We start from the raw sequence: 19,489 nt of genomic DNA on the forward strand, positions 1-19,489 counted from the left end.
GGATTGCGACTGACAACGGCAAACTCCTCGATTGGTTCGGTTCCCGGCGTCCGATTAAAGAGCCCACGGCAAGCGGGGACAGGCAAAGAAAAAAAAAAAGTTCAAGGGGCCACTCTGTAGGGGGACCCGTTACTAGTGAGTCGATCCCTGCCTGGACAGTACGCAGGACCGGGGTCTCTGTGCTTTCAGTTGTGGAGTCTTTAGAGCAACAAAATCGAATCACCAGTCGGCGGTGAGCAAATGTCCAAACCGCAGCAACAAGGGTTGGCTGGCGATGACGAGATTCAGAAAATTTTTGATATCCTGATCTGAAGGGGCGACTACCTCGTATCTTCTCCCTATTTACGTATGTATGGTCGTTCTCTTTTTTGGCCTTGTTGAGGGTTGGGTAGCAGAACCAGCAACGATAAACGCTAGCAGTCGTCGGTTATACAAGATGAAGAGCACAAGTCCTGCCGAGTCAAGCCAAAGGCGTCGAGAGGGCGTCAAGAGGGCGTCGAGATCGGAGTTGAAAAAGCAACCAGTCTCGTAATAGGTAATCAAGAGAGGGCACCTTGCAGACGCCGTCGCGTGGTTAATCGATTGGACCCAGAATCCAGAGCCCAGGATGGGTTGGCGGTTGGGAAAGGCCCATCGCCAAGCGGCGGGAGCTGGTGTCCAGTCTGTTAAGTAGCACTTGTGCTAGGTCTTCCGTGGGAAGTGGAGAGTGGAGAGCTGTCCAACGGGTCCTCTCGCTTCGTGTGGTCTTGAACGCTTAAATGATTAAGAAGTGGAAATGGTGAACCGACGAGGGCGCTATAAGGGCGCTATTGCAACACCAGCAAACAAAGGACCCAAGACGTTGGGGTTTCGATGGCAAGAGAGAGGCGAATACGTGTGCTGGGATCATAGGTTAATAAGATAATGGCAAGTAGTCGAATCAAAGAATCACAGCCGAGGGAATTATCTGTGCATGCGTGTCCGCCGTACAGGTACCTGTCATGTGCGTAGATCAGCTCTGTAGCTCGTCATGATGCCCGTCGCGGCTTGTCTCAAGTACACGGGCTACTTTTGCTATTATAAGCCAGGGCGCAAGGGTCCATGGCCGGAAGCACATGGCGCCACGCAGCAGCGAATCAAATGCGACGACACAACCCTGGAGGGTCTCGCGTGGTTGGTTTTCGCGCAGCTTGGGCGAACATACTTGAGGTTCGTACCTTGCTTGCTGCAGGCCAAGTGGAGGTGGCGCTGCAGCGCCATACTTTACTCGTACACGTACCAGCACCAACTTGCATACACAGGTTAACGGCTGGTACTGAGCGCCGGAGGTCATGCGCAGTTGAGCCGAAGCAGGGCGAATCGTAGCAGGGCGAATCGTAGCAAAATGTGGTCGGCTAGAGTGTGGTGGTTGGACAGTGACATCCGATGTCGCTACGATCGCTGCCACTCCGGAAACGTCATTGGACAGACGGGTAAAAAGAGAGTTGCGGGACGGGACTTGGCTTTCTGATCAAAAAAGGCGCCATGATCATCAGTTGCATTTTCTAGTCGAAGGTGGCCGGATTGGGAGGGGCTTAGGGAAAACAATCCGCCACAATTACTCCGGCGAGAACAAGAGGCAGCCCATCGAGACTCTAAGAGCAGAGAATAAGAGCAGGCAACTGTTCTTTTTTGCTTCCCTTGCTTCGGGTCTGCACGGTCTGGGCCCCAGAAAGAGAATAGAGTCTGCTAAACAAGTTGCCAAGTCTATAAGCCATCCGCCTCAATACATACGCATGTATGCGTGTCCATCGACCGCAGCATCAGGTGGCGAGCAAGTGCGTCAGCTACTTACAGTAGGCATGTACCGGATTTAACTCGTAGACCGACAATCGTTCATTCATTCATTCACTGATTTGGCAGCGTTCACGAGTGGTGAATGGTGTTTAGCTAGCAGCAAATAGAGTTCAACGTCTGCGTCGCTGCACACGTCCTTTCACATGTCATCAAAGGCCGCAGCCAGTTGTCGCCTTCCACCGATCTTCCAGCCGATCTTCATCACAGCAGGTGCACCACCCGCACTTGCACAAGCGAGGGCAGTCTCTCGTGACTCACGCCGGCAAGAGGCACCTGCCCAGCTGCCATGCCTAAGTAACACATCTAGCATCTCCTGCCTAGAGTGACACTACTACAAAGTACACGAGTACAGACAGAGGCGGTGAAACTGAGACAATAACCACTCAAGCCAAAAAACGGTCTGAGCCACGATGGCGTTTTTCCCAGGTCACTTGCACGGCTGCTGCTTTGTCTATCGAGTTCAGCTTCTCTGTCTCCTTACTGGTAACAAAATTACATGTGGAATTGCCGTGCTCAGCCGGGATTACTCCGTATGGGGTCCGGGGCACTATTGCTTGTAGCGGTAAGTGCTGCGAGTAATGCGCTGGTGAAAACCGATGCAAGGAGGGCACTTTGTAGATGAGATGAGATGCCAATCTCTGACCTGGAGACCAGTAACCGAGTCAGTCTGTACACTTACACGTGCACGCACAAGCAACCTCGCAGTAATGTACAGTATGGTATGCCTAAGCAGGATGGAGCAGCGCCCAGATTGCACTCGCAAATGCGGAAGTCCAGCCGGGCTCTAGACCATCTGCCAAGCTACAGCATACTTCGTAGATTGAGAGACGCATGTGGTTGACAGCAGACACTACGCTGTAGCTGCAGCGGCATAATGTTACCTCTAAAATGCTGCAAAGCTACTGCCATGACTTGCCTTACATGTAGGCAGGCATTCGGCCCTGCCCCTGCTATCAGTCTAGCCTTATTTTCCAGGCGTGGGCCGTGGCAAGGGCCGTGGCAAGGAGCATGGCCATGACATGGTCCAAGGGGAGAAAGAGAACCTTGGAAGAAAAAATGCAAACGCAGGGTCCCCTCTGCGTCCCATTCATGCAAGGTACGATGTCGAACAGTCTTGTTAATTTCCATCTGCAATTTCGATTATCAGATATCCAGCCCCAGACACGCAATTTCCTCCTGTCTCCCACGAGCACGGGGCACGTCCAGAATATTCCGTCGACCTTCCAGACGAGCTTCCATCAAGCGAAAAGGAGCCAGTAGCAGGCATCGCATCATCAGAAAGGCGTTTGCCTGGGACTCGGTAGACAGACGAGATGGCTGCTCGATGCCTGGGCCGATGCCTGTAAGCATCGTGAATATCGCCTATATTAGCTCTAGCACCATGTACGCTGGCAGACCCTGGCTCGGCAGACTTTCCAGATTGCTCCGAGAGGCCTCTGTAAGTCGAAGTTCGGCAATTGTCCGCTCTGAGCAGATACTGCCGCCATTGCTTCGCTGCCTTCCAGACTGCGCTCTTGGAATACGAAAAGCTACCACCATCCGCTTAAAATCGTTGGCAGAGCGTTGCTATTATCGCTTGGGATCCGCGCGGCTCACCGGTTCTCTCCGCCGACATTGTTAGCCAATAATCTTTCCCCATCTTGGCTTTGGCGCAAAACCATAGCGGCTACCTATTTTTGGCGCTTAGAAGTGCATTTTAGAAGCCTTCTAGACGCCTCCTATCCAGAGCGAGCCACATTAGCAATGTCAGTTCGAAGGATCTTATTATTAGCTATAGAGTGGCGGTTATTTGATTATTTTTTTTCCCTGTAGATTTTACGGATTGAGAACCTGTCATTTCGGCTGTACTTTTTTTGTTGAGCCCCTCCTACCTGTACAAAATCCTAGCATCTGCCGTTATTTGCGGGGCCAAGCACTCCTGTATTTCGCGGGACGGCAGGCCGGCCATTGGGCGAAAAAGGAAGCTTCTCCCGTCCCAGGATCAAGCTTCTTACACGTGCAAGCAGGGAATTATTGAACCATATCGAAGATGCATAAGGTAGATGAGATAATGCAACTTGGCGTACCAGGCCGATCATATTATAGGGCGAGCCAGAGATGCAGCGCACACGCCCAAGTGATGTGTAAAGCATCTAAAGATATATCGTTCACATCATGACATAAGATATGAACGTTTGACACTACTGCGGTTTATTAGACAATCGGCTTGTTCGATAAGGAGATCCCTATATCGACGCTTATTAAAGCGTAGCTTTAGACTTATAGCGGCCAACATCAACATAGGTATAAAGGACTTCACTCATGATTCACCCTACGCCCACTTTAACAGAGCACATGCATGGTCGAAAGGAGAATCCTAAATTAGCCTTGCTTTAAACTATCAGACGGTCTACGGCTGCTATTGCTTGGAATTTGGTACCAAAGTTGCCATACAAACAGCAAACACTCCCTTCTTTGGATGCCATACGAGTACTACGTTGCGCTAATGGCCCGGAGCAATATCCGTATCAACCGTGGCAAATAATATCATGCCTCAAATTTATCACTACTCCGTACAATTTTCTCATCTTTGCATCGCGGGGAATGATGGGAATGAGGGGGAGCTGTTTGTTACGTCTCCCGGGCCTCTGCGAGACCTTGTCAACATTCCGAATAGCCAAAGACACGCTGGAATGGAAATATAGTGCACGACTGCGATTCAGGATATCTCATTCGCCAGGCTACCAGGGCACAGAGATTCCATGACTCTGGGAGGCCACACCTTTTTCCGTCTCTAATTTAATCTTCGAGTGCACTTCTTTAATTACCAGTCACAAGCTTGGCAGCAATGGCATTGGAATCAGCCTCACATTCCCCAAGGCTATTTTTGTTGTCCATTCGCCACTAACCGTTGTATTAGTCGTTGAAGCCGGTAATGGCTGCTCCCCTGGAGATCTCCCTTGCGTGTCTTGGAAGTGTCCAGTTCAAGGAATGGATTTCCATGTCGAGTGTTTCGACAGACAAGGTCTGCGAATTCGACAATATATTCATGAAAGGACGTCATCTCTTTATTTACTGTACCCCTTAGTTCATACATGAGCCCAAACTCCGCAAGATATAAAAGAGAAGACAGGATCCAGGCTAGATTACCATCTTCTTCTTGTCAGTCAACAGCAACTGTCAGCTCAATCTCACATCTGACCCTACACATCCATCTCATCAACTTCTTTTCATCCTAGTTCCAACCCCACACCCGCAAATATGCAGTTCAAGACTCTCTTCGCTGCCGCTCTGACGGCTCAGTCTGTCTATGCCATTTCCTCGACCCAGCAAGCCCAGAAGGCCGAGCAGAGCATGCAGATTCACCAGCTCCAGGACCTTGCCAACACCATCCACACTCAGCAGATGGCTGCTGATGGCATTCTCACTCTCGGTGCCCCAACTTTAAATGCTTCTACCATCACCACCACTCTCAACTCCGTTGCCAACCTCTTATCTACCACTGGAACCGCCATTAGCAACATCACTGCTACCACCTTTGTTCAGCAGCTTCCCGTATGTTACTAGTACAATGATATACCTGTTAGGACATGCTAACTGAGTGTATTTAGAACGTCATTACCAGCATCAGTGCTCTGGCTAGCAACCTCGTTACAAATGCTGGAAGCATCATCACCACCCCAGTCATCGGTGTTTACAGCCTTCCCGACCAGCAGTCCATCTTCACTGCTCTCTCTCAGGTACGTTTCGTCTCAACCGCAAAGTGAAACAAACATGGGTAGCATCTAACAGTCTTGTAATAGCTCGTTGATGCCAACACTCAGCTCATCAACGCCTTTGTTGGCCCCAACGGTCTCGTTACCAACACTCTCCTCCGTGGCCCCATTGGTGTTGTCCTGAACCTGATTGAGCGAACCGTTGTCAACCTGGCTGGTGCTATCATTGCCCGCATTCCCGCTTATGCCCAGCAGTCCCAGGGTCTGTTGAGCAACCTCCACGCCTCTTTGGCCTTGACCATCAACTTTTAAGCCAAGCTCTTAACTTTTGGGGGAAAACATTTAACGGCTTTACGATGGAGGAATGACTTTTCAAGATGTGAATGGCTAACGACTGGGTGAGGATGGGACAGGATTCGGTAGGACTGCCCTTTCGGCAACCACAATTTTCTTTTGTCACGGGTTTCTATTTCAAGATAGGGTCATGTTACTTAGAAATGAGCCAGTATTGCAAAAAGTTCATTGGCAAATAAAAAAAACAATGCCCACTATCAGAGTCGAACTGATCACCTTGTCATGTCAAGTATTTACTAGTGACACGCTATACCGCTTAGCCAAGCGGGCTCATGTATATCTGGAGGCGACTAAAATGAAGCTATCCGCCTTCCACGAACGCTGCCCCACAGATAGATGAGCTTTTTGCCGTGGACTTTTGCTGCGGCGAGGATGGTAATTAGGACAGATTGATGGTGTGAACTCGATTAAGCAAGGATCAAAGGCACCAGTTGAGAAAGGAAATATGAGATTATTGGACAGAGCTCTGTAGTTCTTTTAGCTACCTGATGATTCGCCCGTCCAAGCAAACTGAGCTGGCCACTGTTGCGAGGAAAGCAACGAGCAACTCAAAAGAGGTGAATTCTTTCTATATTTTACGAAGAGTGTATGATATTATCCTTTCACTCAAATTCCGTGTCCATTGGTAAGGAGACACAAGATGGTCTGACAGAAGCTGATATCTCCGGTGGAATCGTCGATTCCCGCCACAAATAGTAAGACAACGGAGGATACACAAATACTATTCTATAAATATGCTACTAATTTGTGATTGAACACATGGCGTAAAATATGGACGTTTCGATAGAGCCTGTCTCAGCCACTCATCAAAACGGGTCTCCCCTCTGGAATCTCCAGCATCATCGCAGGTCATTGGTCGAATTTGCCAAGACGGCTCAAAACCAGGAAAAGGCATTGCACCCCACATATTTCTCAGCAGGAGAGTTGTGGCGCTGAAATCAGTAGTACCGTGGAAATTGTACCCTTGCTTTGTGAGCATGGAACGACGAGTTTATTTGCATCACATGAACCCCAAAATGCTTGGTTGCCAATAATAACTCATCGAAATGTCACTAGGATAATAAAGTTTCCATCGTACATTTATTACTAATTTGGAGGGGGTTTGAAATTGCTCCTGATCGGAAAATGCTACTTATAGCGGTGCTACTAATAATAATGCTACCCTACAAAAGGCAGGTTTCAAAGATCAAAATTGGCATTTGATACCGATCTATTCCGTCATTGCAGAAGAGAGGGGAATGCTAGGCAGAGAGTAGAAAAGTCGATGTATGCTAGAGAAGCTAAATCTTGACAATACACGAAACTTCAATCACCTACCTATTGCTACATTATATGAAACTGTGGCTTCTCATGAGGCTCTACACTGTTATACGCACCAATAGCGCGACCCCATCAGGTAAATGGACAGTCTAGAAATAGCTGCACATCGTATCGCAGTCGTATTTGCAATATCGCCAAGATGGAAATTAATCCGCGAACCTCTCGGAAAAGCATTCGCGAAATCTGTAACATTGATTCCTCTCTGTGGGGGGCACGGTAGCAGCACCTCGTGTCGTCTGGTTCTCGTAATTGAAACGGTTCCGCTCTGATATCACGTCGAGCCGCAAGCAGCTCGAAATATCAAATTCGTCACGGGAAAAAAGCCATTCCCCTCCTTGCAGGATGATATTATGCGCTGCTACCTCGTCTGGCGATGTGATGATGCGCGTCGGTCCGCGGTTTTTCGCTCAGGCGGCGCTTTCGCGAGGAGTCAACGACGTGTTATTGGATGCAAGTACGGTTATATAAAAAGTTAGAGAGAGGGTGTGGTCACCCATGCAGCGCTTCCTCGTGCTAATCATGCTGCTAAGCGAGCCAGATGCCGTTGAGAAAGCTGGGGCAGTGGTAGCCACTAGAGCCTTAGCACCAGGCGTTGCTTTGTGCTCCATATGCTGTTCGCAGAAGCTCAGATATCTGATCCGTACGACCGATGAGCAGCCAATATTAAGCGGTCGGTCGAGGCATCGAGCAGGGAGCTGTCGGCCGAGATGCATGCTATATTCCCCCAAGCACAGTAAGGCTACATGGGCATGGGGACGGCTGTCAGAAGAGAACAAAGCCGGCTCTGTACAGACATCTCCGGGGCGACCCCGTCGGCAAGGAGAAAAGATCAGATTAGCCTTTTTGACATCGATGTATCATATCGCGGGGATCGTCCCTATGCTACGCGAAAGAGGCAAGAATGCGGTCTGCCTCCACGCTCAATTAGTATTTTGAATAAGCGGTATCTCAAACATACCATGTTGCAGCCCTCCAATAAACGCCCATTTTGATAGCAACTGGCCTTGCTTTCCATTTCGGCTGTAATAGTTGCTGATCAGCTGCCCCTTTTTGCAACCTGGTTCTTCTTGACCCCTTTCCAGAACTCTTTTCGTGCTTCTGGCTGCAAGTATAAGCAAGTATAAGTGAATATTTGCCGGTGCTCATTTGAGCTTCGAGATTGCGACTACAGCTCAAATTTAGTGATTTCTGCAGTATCTCAGCTATTGGTAGACTGGATTCAGGAGCCAACAACAAACTGCAGAGACGATGCCAATGGCGAGAAGATAGGAGCACCGTATCACCACTTATCCAATCCTGACCTCCAATTGGCCCAAATCGAGGCCAGTAAGCCCGTCTTTGGCTCGATTTCTGCCCCGCGGATACCACGGATACAGATCCTCCGGGGCCAGTTATGCGTTCCCTGTAACGGAAGCTGGTCTTCCGAATCTCTCGCGCATCAAATAGAATTCCATGACATTGCAAGATTAGGAGGCATGAGGCTCGTGTGGGGGTTAAGGAGACGGTTGGCTTGCGGTGAGCCTGAGATTGCGTGGGCGTTAAGATTGCTTATTTGCGATGCTTGCGAGGCGTGGCTTGTGCTAGCGATTCTCTTGCTATGGTTTCTACATTCTCTATACATGCGTCTATTTAGAAGTTTGATGGTGGCCATCAATGGTGTATAGCTGCGAGATTCAGCAGAGCTGAACGTGTAGAGAAGCAACTCACTTCCTTGCCAGCGGTACAAAGTACCAAGGCTGATTCCCAATTCGCCTTCCGCGTGCCCGTTACCTGGGCTCCATCATGCCGGCTGTGCCATCAGACATGTCCGGCACTGTATCAAGTATCGTCCGGATGCAATTGACCCTCCTAGCCGTCACCCCGCTGGCAGCTTTGTATCCGAATCATCGACGACATGTTGACACTTGACACGACACCTTTGTTGGAACCATTGGGTGGCAAATCGGCAAGGAGGTGCCAGCCCTGATTTTATTTGTAGAGATTGGAGGCAAGAGAAGCTAACACTGCATTGATAGCCATGGCGATGTGGCCTTGATGGCCGATTCAGCCGTGACCGGGCGATGGCAATGGGACGAGGAAGGCATTCACAACCCGGTATTAGCTTGCCAAGGGACCTGGCAATAGCATCGTAAATCATCCAACCTCAATTGCTGTCCTGCGTGTGGCCCCTGATCCCATCAACTTGCTCAGGCTATATTGTCTCTTGGACTCGAGCTGGCTGGCCAGTCGGAGTCATACTATGGGGTCAATGTGACACGACACATGCAGCTTCGTCATTATCCAGAGCTGGACCGATTATTCTTCAGTCCGCATCGAGCATGTAAAACGCTGGAAATTTATATTAAGCATGTTGGGGACATACCATTGCAAGGTAGTATTCCTTGAGCTTCACCCGCAGTTCATAGCCGGCAAGGTACTTTAGAGGTAGCCACGGCATGGTGGCGGCGCCAAAAGAATACGCTGCTTATACTTGCACCCTCCATCAGGTAGCTCTGCAACCCCGCATTTACGTTCCTAATATATTGCCCATTAGGAAGCTATTCTCGGCGTCAGAGGAACGGGTGGATGGATGGATGGGATTGGATGGGTAGATGGACGCATGGAGGGCCTGGATGGCTAAAAAGGGCGCCTCCTGATCACTGGCTAAGACCAACGTCCAAAGACCCTGAAAAAAGGCGGCAGAGGCTGATTCTCGATGCCGGCTCGCCTGAGCCTGAAGTGCTGGCTTGAGCCCGCGACGCACGCCGCATCTGTCGTAGCATTGCATCGTGTTGGCGACACCCATGTCTTCCCCAGGCTTTCAGGAGCAGCTAGCGATATGCTAGCCCAAAGCCGGGGCTGCGGCGTGGAGCTGGGGAAGAATGGCAGCGCCTGAAATGAAGCTGATGGAGTGGTAATCTCACCAGCTCCAAGGTACAAGTAAGTAGCGCCGCGCAGTGCACGCGCGCGCTGTATCTCGCTCGCAGCGACAAGCGCAGCTAGTGTGTGCAGTGCATAGCATATGCCACTGGCACTGAAATTTTCTGCTTCTGGCCTTAGATAATCCGGATCCATGCGGAGAAATGGCTCCTCCTTCTCCACGCCCTTAAAAGTGGAGGGCACCAAACAGACATCAAAAATCAAAGCCTCTGCCCACTTTTCCTCCCTGTATTTGACCGTTGATAAATCCCCGTCTCGCCTCGAGTCTCCAGCCAGGCGTTTCCGACCGGAAACGCGACATCAACTGCGCGCCCTGCGTTTCTCCGATACCCGAAAACGACTGCGAGCGCCTGCGGGAAGGGAAGCGGAGGCTGGAGAGGGAGAGCGAAGAGCCAGAGGAAGCAACCGCCAGCAGCGATCGGCCCCCCAGAGAGCCATGGCCACAGCGGCCACAGCGGCCACAGGACCGCTAGGAGGAGGATCAGCAGTGACAGCTGCAGCAGGCGCAGTAGCAGCGGCGGGAGGGCACTCAGGTCAGTTTCAGTTCCGCCTGCAGTGGCACCCAGCTTGGTTGCGGTTGTTGCCCTTCTGCGGTGCATCCAGCAGCAGCAGCCTCGCTGCAGCCCCCTAACGGACAGGTCCTCTTCTGTATTTGGACGTGCTAACCAACGGTTTAGCTGTTACAGGCGGCGGCGCTCTCACCACGTCGCCCGAATCGGCCACAGCGTCTCTTAGCCAGCCCGGCTCGCCAGCAGCATCGACGTCGACGCCGCCACAGCAGTCGCTCGTAGCGCCGTCTGCTGCATCCTCGTTCCACCACCATCCACGAGGTCGTCTTGTGAGCAGAGCCTGCGATCGATGTCGACGTCGCAAAGCTAAGGTGAGTAGTGCTAGCTGCAGCTCGAATGCCCGTTTCTGCCAGTTTGCTTGCGACCTGGTCCTTGTCCTTGTCCCTGCTCTTACCTGCCCTCCTCTCTTTGCCATCTCCTCTCCTCCTCCTCCTCTTCCTCTCTGGATTCATGGATTCATTGTGCATACATGGCTATGTATATGTATTCATAACTTCAGATTTACGTTTACACTTACATCCACATCTTCATTTGCATCTGCATATTCATACATACTCGCCTGCCGCCCTTCTCTCTAATGCTGCGTTACTCTGTCCTATACCCTGATACGCTTGCGATCTCCCCACTGACAGATGTTCTTCCCCACCAAAAGTGCGAATACCTCAGCGCCGTCGATAGCTGCACGCACTGCCGCGATGCACACGTGCAGTGCACTTTCGACTTGCCACTGGCCCGACGCGGTCCCAAAGCCAGGAAGAAAAGCGATCTCCCCGGCCAGCCACCTTCAGATCCGAGCTCACTCTCCACCGGGCCTCGTGGAGCCGGCGCCCAGATGCCGCCGCCGTTGGCCTTTTCCGGCCCCGCAGTAGGTGGACTGCAGCCCTTCAACTCATCGTCTCTCTCGCCCGAGACGCCGTGGGAGCCCGTCGAGCCTCTCAGCCTGGAGAACGGGCTGCCGCGCCAGCAGATGGGCGATCTGCCCGGTCTCTCCACTATCCAAAACATATCGACTCGCCAGCGATGGCTACACCTTGCCCAGGCCATGACGCTGCGCAACACGACGCTAGAACGAGTGTCGAAGCGATGTATCGACCTCTTCTTTGACTTCCTCTATCCTCTCACCCCCCTGGTGTACGAACCGGCCCTTCGGGAGGTGCTTGCATACATCTTCTCGCAACCCATACCCGGCATGAACCAGCCCTCGCCTATCGCGCAGCTCACGCCAGACCCAACGGCCGGGAGCACCCCCCTCAGTGCTGCCGAGTCGTGGACTGGCTTCGCGCAGCTCAATGGCTCGCGAGCCGTTGGCAGCCGGCTGGCTCCCTGGGCCGACTCGACCTTCACCCTGGTCACAGCTGTTTGCGCTGAGGCAGCATTTATGCTACCCAAAGACATTTTCCCCGAAGGAGAATCCGTCTCCGAAATCTTTCTTGAAGCTTCTCGAGACTGTCTTCACCAGCATCTCGAGGCCGATCTGGAGAATCCGACAGCAAACTCAATTGCTATTCGGTATTTCCACTCCAATTGCCTCCACGCCGCGGGGAAACCCAAGTACTCGTGGCACATCTTTGGCGAGGCGATTCGCCTGGCCCAAGTTATGCATCTTCACGAGGAGGCATCACTAGAAGGGCTTGTCCCCATTGAGGCAGAGTTCCGTCGGCGCTGCTTCTGGATTCTGTATCTGGGGGACAAATCCGCAGCCATATTGAACAACCGTCCAATAACTATCCAAAAATACTGCTTTGATACGGGGATCACCACCCTGTACCCATCTGGGATTGAGGATGAGTTCCTGATTACGGCGTCTGAGCCCCCCAGAAAGAGCTTTATTTCCGGCTTCAACGCCAATGTGCGGCTTTGGCAGTCTGCGGCCGATCTTTTACTGGAAATCAGGGTGCTCCAAGACCAGATGATGCAGCATTTCCGCGGGAACCTGCCCCCCAATCATGTGCTGCCGTCTGCAGACAGGCAGCACCTTGACTCCCTCTATGTCAGGTTCATTACCTGTTTGGACGACCTCCCGCCATACCTCCAATCATGTACTCATGCTATGACAGCCATGGCTGAGGGTAATGGGTCTGCGGAGTCTAAGCAGTGGGTAATCCAATGCACTAATCTGCAGGTGACTTTCCACTGCTTGCGCATGGTAATCACGCAGAAATTTGAGGATCTGTCTTACTTTGCTCCTGGAGTAGAGCAAGCAGACCTGAGGAAGTCGGAGATTGTGCGGGATATGCTGAGGGTGATGAATGAGGCGCCGTTTTGGGGTCTCCAAGCAAACGGCGAACCAAACGTAAGCTGCTTTTCTTTTTCTTACCTCTCTCTCTACCTTTTCTTTTTTACAAATGCCTGCGGTTATTTATACTTTTTTAACTTTGGTACTTATATGCTAACCTTGTTATCTGATACGACAGGTTGAAAAGATACGCCTTATCGGAGCTAGTTTACTAGCTATTATCCATCGGCACCAGGATAACCCCCTGGCGACCCGAGCAAGGGGCGACTTTTCAGTGCTTCTGGATATTCTGACGCGGCTAGACTCCAAGGCGTCTGATCAGCTTCGGAACACTTCCAACACCGTTGTTGGCTAAATCCTGCAAGGGACAGGAAAAGAAAATTTAATCGTGTAAATAGGGCAGGGATTTTTTAGGATGTTCCTTTTAGCGTGTTGGGCGTGTTTCTTCTATTTCTTTGGGTAAAAAGCGAACAGTGTGTGGTTGTAATTTTACCTTTACCGGAGGGCAATTTGTAGTAGTACTAGTATATTTTCTTCTTCTTCTTTGACATCTGATTGAGATTGACGAAGATCTCCCGTTTCATACATACAGCCCTAATACTCCCCTCCACTCCGATGCATAAAACCTAGTCCTGGGACATGCATGCAGCTTCCACCCATGTGAGACGAATAAGCGAAGAGAGAGACAGAAGTTTAAGACAAAAAAATACGAAGCGATCGGGGAAATGCCAGAAAAACGTCGGAGAAACATGGGCGTAACGTTCTTGATCTTGGCGATTTCTCCGTTCGGTCGTATACCGACAGTATGAAAGGATTTATGTATGGTGTCTCTTATCAATCAATCAGGAATGGTATATTCTCTAAAGTTACTAAACGATACGATACGGAGAGCTCAAATCAGCATGGGCTTTCCCCCATGCCTTCTCTCCTCCGTTTTCAATAATGGCTCAGTAGCATTGCATTGGCGCTGTTATGGCTCATGGCTAAACTTGCTAAAAGCTGCTTAGGCAAAGAAGAAGCTTGGGAAATGGGTAATGACAGGCAAAAAGACGGCAACATGCGTTAGAAAAAACGGCAGAATAGACAAGACAAGACATGGCAGGGACAGGGACAGGGGAGGGAAAAAAAGACCAAAAAAACCGTAAAAGCCTAATTTTCACGCGGCCACTTTAACCCTCTGCCTCTCAGCAAACATGTCCTTTAGCACCAGCGCCGACTTCTTTGGCGTGCGCTTCAGAGTTTTGTAATCTGTGTAAGTGACGCCAAAGCGGGGGCCGTAGCCGTCTGACCATTCTATTTTAAAAAGAGGATTCGTTAGTCAGAGTCAAATACTCGTTTTAGCTTGACAGGGTGGATGATAAGGGAGAGATAGGAGAAATGGGCTTATTTGATAAGATCAAGGGTTTAATAGTATACATACCCAGGTTGTCGAGCAGAGCCCATGCAAAGTATCCCTTGACCGTCACGCCATCTTGAGTGATGGCTTTCGATATAGAGTCCAAATGCGAGTCAAAGTATCGAATGCGGAAGGGGTCGTTGACCGCCTCCTCGCAAGTCATCTTATCTTCGCCGGGGCAAGGGCATCCATTTTCAGTGATGTAAATGGGTTTGCCATAAAGACCGTAAACCCTGGCGAGATGCTTGCGGAACATATCTGGGCAAGACCGCAGCCAGTGGATACCGCTCTCTTCTCCAGCAGGGCTTCCTTGCTTGTCCTCTTGATGCTCGTGGACGGCACCGAGGAAGTCTGTCTCAGGGACGGGGCCATCAAGGTGGCGGGCAAACTGAGAGGTATAGTAGTTCATACCATAGAAATCAGTTTCACCAGCTTTGATGATGGCAAAGTCAGCAGGAGTAAGAGCTGGCAATCTGTTGCCCAGTTGCTTCTTCATGCTGGCGGGATAATCTTGCTTCAAACTATTACATATGAGATTAGTATGTAACAACTTTGGACCCTAATGTTGATGCTACTCACAAGATGGGATTCGCAAACCATCCAATATGGAACTCCATCCGTCGCTCCGCAGCCTCTTTATCTCTGGGCTCGTTGATGTCCCAAGGCTCGTAGTAGTCACCGTTGAGAGAGATTCCTATTTGGCCTTTCTGGGTGGCGCGAAAGTCAAGGTTGTAGACGGCCACAGCGCGAGCATGACTCATGATTTGGGCCTTTCCTGCGAGCCATGGCTCAGTGGCTGTATCGCCTTCGGTAGAGTGTTTATTTACGCTGCTCCTGCCAGGAGCGTTGCTGCCGGTGGCGTAACCCTGATTTGATATTAGCATGGAGTTACATTTATAAATAAATGTATAAACGTGATGACGACATTGAGGAAATGGAACATGGTGTTTTAAAGACTCACATAGATGGACTGGATCCATGGCTCGTTGATGGTGATCCAGTTTTTCACTCGGTCTCCAAATCGCTCAAAGCACAGCCGAGCATACCGCTCAAAGTCTAGCTGCACCTCTTCGACATTCAACCAACCTCCATACCTATCGTGAAGCGCCTGTGGCAGATCCCAGTGATACAAAGTCACCCAAGGCGTGATTCCCCTCCTCAACAACGCATCGATCAAGTTGCTGTAAAACTCTACACCTTCCTCGTTGACGGGGTCTAATCTCCCGCCGAGAGGGATGATACGAGACCAAGATAGAGAGAAACGGTAAGCCTTGGCGCCGTACTTGGTCAAGAGATCAAAGTCCTCGTCGTAGCGGTGATAGTGATCACAGGCAACATCACCGTTGGCGCCATTTGTGCGAGAGGGCTCGAGATGGCAGTACGTGTCCCAAATGGAAGGCCCACGGCCGCCTTCCTTGACAGCTCCTTCGATCTGGTAGGCTGCCGTAGCGAAGCCCCATTCAAAATCGTTCGGCAAAGCTAGCGACTCGGACATTTTGGCTTATTCTTGAGAAATCTGGTGGCTGATCTTTTACTTGTTCCTGGGTGTGTTATTGTAGGTGCGTATGTGTCTGCTCGTGTCCGGACGGGGGCAGCGGCAGGAATAGTACCTCACGCCGGCTAATAGTGTACAGAAGGAACAAGAGCCCGTTATTGAAACGGACGACCCGGTGAGGCTCATCGTGGAAGAATGCCAGCAGTAGTCAGCGGCCTCGCCCCAGGGGGAACGCCTTTATACCCACACACTGAGGCCATTGACTCGGGAGTATTTATTCCGTCAAGAACGGTTCCTGGATCCCGTGGCAAATAAAACCCACTCACGGCCCAGCAGCACGTTCCAGATGACCGTCTGCCTCGCGGTTCGTACACTTTTCCCCATATGCCAACGTGGGAGATGAGCTGGGGAAATGGTCAAAACTGTGCTCCGAGAGCCAATACCCCGTGCCCGTCAAGCCGGAGACACCCCGATGGGGAAATAAGGACGAGCATCTCGCTATAATAGCCTCGCGGTGATTGGTCCCGCGGATTTTGCCGGCTCTGTCGAATTATCCGCCTCGTCAAAGTCTGCTCAGCTAGCGCTTCTGGTTGGCTTCTGGCTGTACTGCGGATGCTGATTTCTCCGAATCGCCGATTGAGATACGATCTAATCCCCCCGTGGGGAAGGGGTCCTTCTGCACGACGCATGCATGCTTACTGATCGCCCTACAGCCTTAGCTTTATCAATCTGGCGATGTCCATCCGTGATCCGAGAAGATAACTCACGATCGAGACGTCGAATTGTTTCATGTTGAAGCAACTGTCCAGAGCTGTCACTATGGCTTCGCGCCTACACCGAGAATGGCTACAGGTTGACTAAGCAGGCGGCGCCGGTCGCTTTTTTTTGCGTTCGGTGAACTTTCTTTGGAACAATGGCGCGACTACCATCTGATCGAGCATCGGAGCTGAGCCCGGGCTGAATCCTCGCCTCAACACCGCGACACAGCCTGGGCAGAGAGAGAAGAGGTCAGATAATGGCTCCTTCTGCGGCACATACGGTCGATGGCATTTCATCGCCAATTGACTTGGCATCGGTACCACCGTTTTGGCGGCGCAAGAATGGCATCTTGCTATACTTTTTACTTACATCGTCGCTGCTTGCCAGCGCTGCGCTCGGTATTGACGGGGTGAGTAATTACTCCAGTGTGCTATTGGAAACTTGGGTTAACATGGAACTTTCCATAGTCAATGACGAATGGAATGCAAGTACTTCCAACATGGCAAGATGAGTTTGGACATCCACAAGGCTCAACCCTGGGCTTCTTCGGCGCATCGAGTTCCATTGGCGGCGTCATACCATTCATCTTCCTCGGCTGGATCAGTGATAAATGTGGACGGCGGATTCCCACCGCCCTCGGTTCTATTGTCATCATCGCGGGCGTCTTTCTCGAATTCTTTGCTACCTCGCTTCACATGTATATCGGAGGCAAAATTGTGCTTGGCGCTGGGTCCTCGTTGATCCAGATGGGTGCCCCAGTGCTGGTCACAGAATTAAGCCATCCGAAAGAACGAGTACAAATCACCACTTTCTATAATACGTCAATCGTCCTGGGATATGTCATTGGCGCATGGGCAACATACGGCTGCTTTCGTATCTCTGGATCGTGGTCTTGGAAGCTGCCAACATTGATTCAGATAATCCCCTCAGCCTACCAGCTCAGCCTCATATTCTTTTGCCCCGAGTCCCCTCGATGGCTGATTGCAAAAGGCCGGATGAAGGAAGCACGCAAGATTCTGGTCAAATATCACGGCGAATGCGACCCAAACTCCGAGATTGTCAGTGTCGAATGCGCCGAGATTGAACAAGTCCTGGCAAAGGAAGCTGCGAATAATATGACCTGGATAGATTTTTTCTCATCTATCCCAAACCTGAAGCGAATAACCCTCTGTTTCGCAACCGCTGTTTTCAGCCAGAGCTCGGGCAATCTGCTCGTGTCAAACTATCTGACGCAGATCTTGAAAGATACTGGCGTCAAGTCTCAAAAGGATATCACTCTTGTCAACGGCATGGTGTCGCTTTGGCAGTACATCGTGGCGCTATCTGTCACGGTCTGCATCAACAAATTTAAACGACGCAAATTTTTCCTAGTTGGATCTGGAGGTGTTTCGCTCACATTTATTGCATGGACTATTGGGGCTCAACAATATCTCGATCATGGTTCTCTTCCGGCTGGCCGGCTTGTTCTCGCATGCATCTTCATCTTTCAAGCCTTTTACACAATTGCCTGGACAAACTTGGTAGTGACATACCCTCTCGAATTGGTGACATACCAAATGCGAGCCAAGACATGGGCCTTTGTCCTGTTAACAATCCAAGTGGCCACCATCTTTGGAAACTACGTTAATCCAATTGCGCTACAAAACATCGGCTGGAAATTTTACATTTATTATTGCATTTGGGTGGCGTTTATCTTCGTTTTTGTCTATTTCTTCTTTGTTGAGACCTCGGGGCCGACTTTGGAAGAACTCGCATATATCTTTGACGGAAAGGACAAAAAGAAGCAGATATCAACCGAAACACAACAACACAAGGAGAGGGAGATTCGCACGCAAACCGAGTCTCTGGGCGAGTGCTCCAACTCGACCCGTTCTGTATAAAACAAATTGAGATATGGATCTCTTTTACATACAGCCATTGACATATGGGACATGGCGTCTTATTTTCTTGTTATATTTTTCACTGGAATATTGGTGGAACCAGGCGTCGGAATTATCCGGTGGCATCAAAACAAAAATTATGATGAATGCATTTCGGGGTAACTATGGAGTATAAAGAGGGGCGTATTGTCTAGATACCTTAGTCTTTTGAGCTTGAATTTTATTGTTCTTGACACTACCATACCATCTCCTGAGTCGTACATAGAACGGCACTTCGCGTTAGGTAAGCACTTATAAGCTATTGCTACCTCGCTAGCAGGGGTGAAACAGGCAACAGTCAATCAGGACCTTTAATCTCCACAGGCCGGGAAGAGCACTGTGGAATTTATAACGTCATCCGGGCCTTGAGAGAGCAGCGAACAAGTGACTTGGCGAGCGAGAAATTATGAGAGGGCTTTCACTAACTTGAGAGAAAAAAATGACTCAAAAATTTGCACAAGTCAGTTCATGCCATGCCATACCATGCCATGCCATGGGCTGGCGGCGTGACATGAGATGCGAGTCTACCAAGACGGGTGGCTTCGATTGGATTTGAGTGGCTTGTCGGGTGAATTCTGATTGGCTGGTTGGCTGAAGGAACAGGCGAGCTGCTGCACGGCAATTGATAGCGAGGTCGAAAATCCAACCCTATTGCTAGTTACGCCGAGTGTTACTCAAAAAGGCAGTGAACTGATTCAGAGAGCAATTTTTGTCCAAGGAACTGAGCGTCTATTCATCAACTATATTACCATCATTACTAGTGTTACTACCACTATTGCACTATTACGGAGCACGGCATCCATTGCCAGTGCCGCGAAAGCCACTTTTACTCGGAGCTATTCCAAGCTCGTTGGACAAAAGAATGGGGCCCCAGGCTCGGGAGTGGCTAGCTGTGTGCTGGTGCACAATGCTGTGGAGCCTGGATGGACAAAGTCCGGATGTATGTATATCCAGTGATTTGTATGAGGGGGACATGATTCAAGACTGCGGGAGGCGTGACGCGGGAGCAAGC

The 19,489-nt window shown here is 50.5% G+C and overlaps 4 protein-coding genes and 1 non-coding gene across 5 annotated transcripts; 3 read left to right on the forward strand and 2 right to left on the reverse strand.

The window, feature by feature from the left end:
- Positions 1–4,808: 4,808 nt before the first annotated feature.
- Positions 4,809–5,908, forward strand: GGI43DRAFT_71098 (uncharacterized protein). The gene is made up of 3 exons (XM_083210191.1): positions 4,809–5,349; positions 5,406–5,534; positions 5,598–5,908. The coding sequence occupies exons 1-3, from the start codon at positions 5,056–5,058 to the stop codon at positions 5,820–5,822; spliced, it is 648 nt and encodes a 215-aa protein (XP_083059834.1). The 5' UTR covers positions 4,809–5,055; the 3' UTR covers positions 5,823–5,908.
- Positions 5,909–6,052: 144 nt separating this feature from the next.
- GGI43DRAFT_t137 lies at positions 6,053–6,134 on the reverse strand. Its single transcript has one exon. It is a non-coding gene; the product is annotated as a tRNA-Thr (tRNA).
- Positions 6,135–10,816: 4,682 nt separating this feature from the next.
- GGI43DRAFT_71132 (fungal specific transcription factor domain-containing protein) lies at positions 10,817–13,496 on the forward strand. The gene is made up of 2 exons (XM_083210192.1): positions 10,817–12,965; positions 13,087–13,496. The coding sequence occupies exons 1-2, from the start codon at positions 11,250–11,252 to the stop codon at positions 13,261–13,263; spliced, it is 1,893 nt and encodes a 630-aa protein (XP_083059835.1). The 5' UTR covers positions 10,817–11,249; the 3' UTR covers positions 13,264–13,496.
- Positions 13,497–13,989: 493 nt separating this feature from the next.
- GGI43DRAFT_71398 (glycoside hydrolase family 1 protein) lies at positions 13,990–16,195 on the reverse strand. The gene is made up of 4 exons (XM_083210194.1): positions 15,266–16,195; positions 14,884–15,170; positions 14,329–14,825; positions 13,990–14,201 (listed from the first exon to the last, which is right to left on the reverse strand). Exons 1-4 carry the CDS (start codon positions 15,797–15,799, stop codon positions 14,065–14,067), a joined length of 1,455 nt encoding a protein of 484 aa, XP_083059836.1. The 5' UTR covers positions 15,800–16,195; the 3' UTR covers positions 13,990–14,064.
- Positions 16,196–16,814: 619 nt separating this feature from the next.
- On the forward strand, positions 16,815–18,438 carry GGI43DRAFT_423395 (general substrate transporter; the record flags this gene model as incomplete). The annotated part of the gene is made up of 2 exons (XM_083208236.1): positions 16,815–16,967; positions 17,026–18,438. 2 exons carry the CDS (start codon positions 16,815–16,817, stop codon positions 18,436–18,438), a joined length of 1,566 nt encoding a protein of 521 aa, XP_083059837.1.
- Between the last annotated feature and the right edge of the window lie 1,051 nt (positions 18,439–19,489).

Source organism: Trichoderma evansii, assembly GCF_050947405.1.
Source record: "Trichoderma evansii strain SZMC 28006 chromosome Unknown GGI43scaffold_12, whole genome shotgun sequence".
Lineage (NCBI taxonomy): Eukaryota > Fungi > Ascomycota > Sordariomycetes > Hypocreales > Hypocreaceae > Trichoderma > Trichoderma evansii.

Coding starts and splice junctions, on each gene's coding strand:
- GGI43DRAFT_71098 (XM_083210191.1), top strand. CDS start 5,056: ATGCAGTTCAAGACTCTCTTCGCTGCCGCTCTGACGGCTCAGTCTGTC. Junction 5,350..5,405: donor CCTTTGTTCAGCAGCTTCCC/GTATGTTACTAG, acceptor GAGTGTATTTAG/AACGTCATTACCAGCATCAG. Junction 5,535..5,597: donor TCTTCACTGCTCTCTCTCAG/GTACGTTTCGTC, acceptor GTCTTGTAATAG/CTCGTTGATGCCAACACTCA.
- GGI43DRAFT_71132 (XM_083210192.1), top strand. CDS start 11,250: ATGCTGCGTTACTCTGTCCTATACCCTGATACGCTTGCGATCTCCCCA. Junction 12,966..13,086: donor AAGCAAACGGCGAACCAAAC/GTAAGCTGCTTT, acceptor CTGATACGACAG/GTTGAAAAGATACGCCTTAT.
- GGI43DRAFT_71398 (XM_083210194.1), bottom strand. CDS start 15,799: ATGTCCGAGTCGCTAGCTTTGCCGAACGATTTTGAATGGGGCTTCGCT. Junction 15,171..15,265: donor CATGGATCCAGTCCATCTAT/GTGAGTCTTTAA, acceptor ATATCAAATCAG/GGTTACGCCACCGGCAGCAA. Junction 14,202..14,328: donor GGCTCTGCTCGACAACCTGG/GTATGTATACTA, acceptor TTTTTAAAATAG/AATGGTCAGACGGCTACGGC.